This window comes from Tupaia chinensis, unplaced genomic scaffold, assembly GCF_000334495.1.
Source record: "Tupaia chinensis unplaced genomic scaffold, TupChi_1.0 Scaffold140061_1, whole genome shotgun sequence".
In the NCBI taxonomy this organism is placed as follows: domain Eukaryota; kingdom Metazoa; phylum Chordata; class Mammalia; order Scandentia; family Tupaiidae; genus Tupaia; species Tupaia belangeri.
Window position 1 is genome coordinate 385,892 of NW_006199940.1, and position 4,890 is coordinate 390,781.

Consider the following 4,890-nt stretch of genomic DNA (forward strand, 5'->3'; position numbering starts at 1 on the left):
GGGGCGTGTGTGTGCGTGCCCAAGATCCTGAGAGGAGAATGGAGGAGAAGGGATTGCGGCGTGACCATCCCCCCTGGGGGGTGATTTCTCGCTTTCTGCCTCTCTGTCTCTCTCTGTCTGTCTGGCGAGCGCACGCGCCCTATAGTGAAAACCTCTCAAAAAAAAAAAAAATTGTGGCCAGGGAACCAGCAGGTAGCGTGCTGGTGGACACTCCCACAGGGCTGACCATGATTCTAGTCCCAGACCTGGTGGCTTGCTTTCTCACTTTCTGTGTGTGTGTGTGCCTGTGTGTGTCTCTCTCTCTGGTCAAATTAAAAAAAAAAAATGAATGAATGAATAAATATAATTAAATAAATAATTATTCAAAAAAACACACAAAAAACTGACCAAATATACACAACATAGAAGCTGCCATTTCAAGCACTTCAAGTGTACGGTTCAGTGGCATCAAGTCCCTCGTACTGTTGTCCCAACTGTTACTGTGGCCCATTCTCCAGAACCATCTCATCTCCCCACACTCACCTTTGCACCCACCCAGTGATGCCCGCACGCCACAGGCCTGGCCACTGCCATCTCTCTGTGCCCCTGTGAATTGGTCACTCCAGATGCCTCACCTGAGGGGCTTCCTAGAACCCTGTGTGTCCTTTCATGTCGGTCCCTGTTGCTTGGCATCACATCCTAGGACTCACCCTCAAGGACTCACATGTCCTCATTTCCTTTCTTCCGAGGGTGAATGACCTTCGCTCTGTGCAGAGACCACAGCCTGCCCTCCCACCTGCTGACGGGCACTCGGGCCTCTGCTGTTCAGCCCCGTAGGTGCCCAGTTATGCACGTGGCTACACAAACTTCTGCTAAAGCCCTCGCTTTCAACTCTTCTTCATATAAGCCCAGCAGAATTTCTGGGTCATGGGGACATTTTTTTCTTTTAGGTTTTGCCATAGGGTATGTGGGCGAAAGTGAGACAGAAATCACCTTCTGGAGGAGGGTACAATACCTTCCCCGTTTTCCCCTAGGGTGTGCACACGCACACGCTTGGTGCGATTCTTAAACTGCCCAGTCTGGGACTTGAACCACGAAGATGGTCATGGGGTACCCAGTGCCTTGACCTCCGCATCAGCAGTAATTCTATTACCCAGAGCGTATTTTAAGTTACTTACTCTCCCTTGTGAGATTCCCCTCACTGTTGCTGTGTCAGCGAGAGTTCACAGCGGAGTCCTGGGCCTGCCACCTCCGACAGTCTGGCTACCTTGTTGAGTAGGAGAAGGCAAGAGCAGCGAAGGAAGCCTCTGCGGTTTGGCACCTTCCAAAGTGCTCCTCTCTGGCAGGTAAGGTGGCCTGCCATACACACCACCAAGCAGCCCTGCGAGCTGGGGCTGGTCTGAGGAAGTTCCAGGGACAAGGCGGGGAAAACCCTGGTACAAGGATGCGGACCAGCATGGGGCAGGGTTTAAGCAGGGCAGAGGACACATGCCTGGGCTCCCTCCTGGTGCTCTGTCCCAGACGTCACTCAAAGGCTCCTGAGGCCAAGGGCAACTGCAGGCACAGCCAAGGTGCCAGGTACAAGAGTCAGGCTGGCTCTGCCCTGACCGTGTCCCCAGACAGGTGCCCTGCCCCCGCTGACAGCCCGCTGGGCTTACCTCCCTTCTCCTAAGGGCTGTGAAGCAGCCCGGCTGGCCCTCCAGATAGCACGCTGTCAACTGATGTCACCTCACATGGAAAGATGGCACTTCCTGGGGACAGTTGGACAGCTGCAGGGACAAGGCCTGAGAGGCACAGCCATCTCACGGTAAGGCCTTCCCTCTGGGCTCAGGGCCGAGCAGGACTTCAGACAGACAAACCCAGAAGTGGTCTAGAGGCAGGAGACAGGCTTTGGGCTGTGAGGAAGGTCCTAGTGCACAGCCTGGATGCGGGCCACCTCCCAGCAGGACCAACTAGAGCCCAGCCTGTGAGGTGGTCTGAGCCTTTGGGGGCCTACCTGAGGGCCTGGAGCCACAGACCTCTCTGCTGAGCTGCATTCCCTGACATGCAGGCCAGGACCCCTGACCAGGGAACACAGGCCTGCATGGGAATGTGGTGGCTGGCTGGCCAGACCGGCCTGGAACCTCACTCCTCTGTCCCCCCGACTGCTCTGGTTGCTTGGTCTTCCACTCAGCAAACAGCTTGGGCCCTGCGGAGGCCGTGAGCAGGCCGAGCACTGCAGACCACTTCTGCAGCGTCCAGCCCGAGGCCCTCCAGGAGAGACTGAGGCGACCCATTAAGCTGACAGGAGCGCAGCCCCCAGGAGCCCCTCTGTCCCTGGGAAAGTCCAGGAAGACCAGGCACTGGGCTCGCTGAGGGCCCGCTGCAGCCCCAAGCCCAGTTCCAGACTGCAGGCCTGCAGCTGCTTGGGCCTCGTGCTGCCAATGGCTGTCCGGGACTCCAGGCTGCATGCGTTGCCCAGCCACCGGGACCTGCCACCACCTGTAGCTCCCTCCCATCTGGGCTAGGATGGGGCCCAGGGAGGACCTGGCTGGGGTGGACCCTCACGGCCCTGGAGCAGTGTCTCACGTGGAGAGTGTGAGCGTGTGTGTGCCCACAGACACGCAGGACGTCGGGTGGAGGACAGCCTGCTGCAGGCGTGGGGCTGCCCATGGCCCAGCCAGAGCCCAGACGGACTTGGTGTGTCCCTGGGAGTACCGGGCAGAAGCTGGCCTCAAGCTGGGCCCAGCAGCCATTAGCAACTGCCCCCCATCAGGGCAGCTCAGGGACAGCTCTGCTCACAGCACCTGAGACCAGTCTCGTGGGATAACCGCACTCTCAGGCCCACGGGGCAGCAGATGTGAGTGCAGCGGGCAGCAGGGGGCTGTCATGGGCCCGTCCTTGGCAAGCAGGACAGGATGCCTGGCTGTGGCGGGCTTGGAAGAGAGTGGTGACAGCCCCCAAGATGTGGGGAGCTGTGTGCCCTGCTTCTGCTGTGACCACCAGGGCTCATCTCACGAGCCCAGACGCAGACTCTGCCCCACACCAGCAGCAGGGGCTGCCCACGCCCTACTGGGGTCAGGCTGTGGGCTCTCTCAGGAACACGCACATCTCCGCAGCAGGCATGCCAGGGTGTGGCCAGATGCTGCCCGGCGGGGCCCGCAGCCTGGCTAGGTCTTACCTTTGGTGTCATTGACAGGGTCCATGTGCCGGTAGATGTAGCCCTCCAGGTAGGAGTGGAACTTGGGCGTGGGGGGGAAGAAGGCCAGGCAGATGGCCATGAGCTCCCAGCCGCGGGCCAGGCTGTCCAAGCGGAAGTTCTCGGTCGTCTGCCGGCACAGCTGGATGTACAGCTCATCCCGCAGGCCCTGCACGCTCCAGCCCTTGGTGGCGACCTCCAGGGCCACGTGCAGTGGGTCCGCCTTGGCCCGCCGGTCGCCCATGTACATCTGGATCAGCTTGAAGATCTCGCAGGCCTCCTTCTTCACGTGCCGGTCACTGGTCACGATCATGGGCTTCTTGATGGACTCGCTGCTCCAGGCCAGCATGTTGGCGAGGGACACCTTCCGCCGGAAGAGGCCCTGCGTGTGCTTGTTGAAGTGCTGGGAGGCCCAGTTCTCGATGTCCGTCTCCGAGGAGGGCTTGCGCAGCGTAAAGGTGGGGAAGACACAGCTGGCGCTCGGCATCACACTGCGGCCCAGCCGGCTGCTCTCCAACTGTGCACAGGTGCCGAGGTCCTCGGACTGTGAAGGACAGACGGGCTGGGCCACTGGAGGCAGAGGGGCTAGAAAGCCAGGCCCACCTGGACCACAGCCCCGAGAAACATGGGCCGGGGACCCTGCAGGACTCAGCCAGGTAGAAGCATGGCCTTCCCTGCTGGCTTCGAGGCTGCCCGAGGAGTCAGCCAGAGGGGTCCAGGAGCCAGTGGGGACAGCCAAGCTCAAGACCCACACTCCCGGTGCTGCCCAGCAAAACCTGGTGCCCAGGGACAGGCTGGGGCGGGCAGGAAGGAGGGCCGGCACGTTCTGCAGTGGACACGGGGTGAACTGGGCTCTGTGGTGCCTGGTCTCCCTGCTCCCAGAATCCCAGCACTGAACTGAGGCTGGCGGGCCCAGAAAGGCTGCACTAGCCTGGGCTCTGGAGCAGAACCCCAGTCTTCCCTTTCTGCATCACCCTCGGGAGAGCCTGTACCCGCCGGGCGGGGTTCTCTGTCTCTCTCCTCAGGTCACTTCTCCCCATGTTCCATTATGACCAGTGATGGGACAAGCTCCTGGGAGTGTGGGGGCGCTTCCACCTGGAGGGTTCCCAAGGCAGCATGGCCGGTGCTGGCTGCCCCTGAGGCAGACTTTCCCCACAGGAGGCCCTCAGGGGCCTGGTTCTGCCCGCTGCCCCTTCCCCTGGCCTCGGGCTGACCGAGACCAGCCTGGGCTTCCTGCATCTGCAGCAGGCCAGCTCAGAGGCTGGGGGTCAGGCAGTGGGACGAGGGCTCCATGCAGGGACCAGGAGGGAGCCCGTGGGTGTTGAGGGCTGGACAGAACTGTGGAGAGGACGCATACAGCCGGGCCTCTGCTCTGCTTCCAGGCATGGTCCGGGACCTAGGCCTGCACAGGCCCCGGCTGGCGCCCTGCCTGCCTGAGCGCAGGCTTACCTGGGAGGGGTGGAGGTAGGGCTCCGGCGAGGCCAGGTTGGTCTGTACCGAGACACTCTTCTCCAGCAGGATCTGCGGGAAGCCGAGCTTCTCGAAGGTGCCCCTCTTCCAGTGCTTGCCGTCCTGCTGGGCCAGGGCCTCATCCTCACTGAAGGCGCGCACCACCGGCCCGGGCATGGGAGGCGGCAGGGCACCGTCACTCTCGTAGCCGGAGCCGTCCTGCTGGGCGTCCCAGCTGCTCCTCTGCCGCATGTGGAAGTGGGCCTGCTGGGCCCCCCAGGCCA

General features: G+C 61.5%; 1 protein-coding gene across 1 annotated transcript in view; it reads right to left on the reverse strand.

Annotated features, from left to right (window-relative positions):
- The window catches only part of ARHGAP39 (Rho GTPase activating protein 39), a gene marked incomplete at its 3' end in the record, with an annotated part of 52,419 nt that overhangs the window by 15,239 nt on the left and 32,290 nt on the right, over positions 1-4,890 (reverse strand). Inside the window, 2 exon segments of the mRNA XM_027765966.1 lie at positions 3,140-3,701; positions 4,607-4,870. Of these exon segments, the coding sequence (XP_027621767.1) occupies positions 3,140-3,701; positions 4,607-4,870 (826 nt within the window).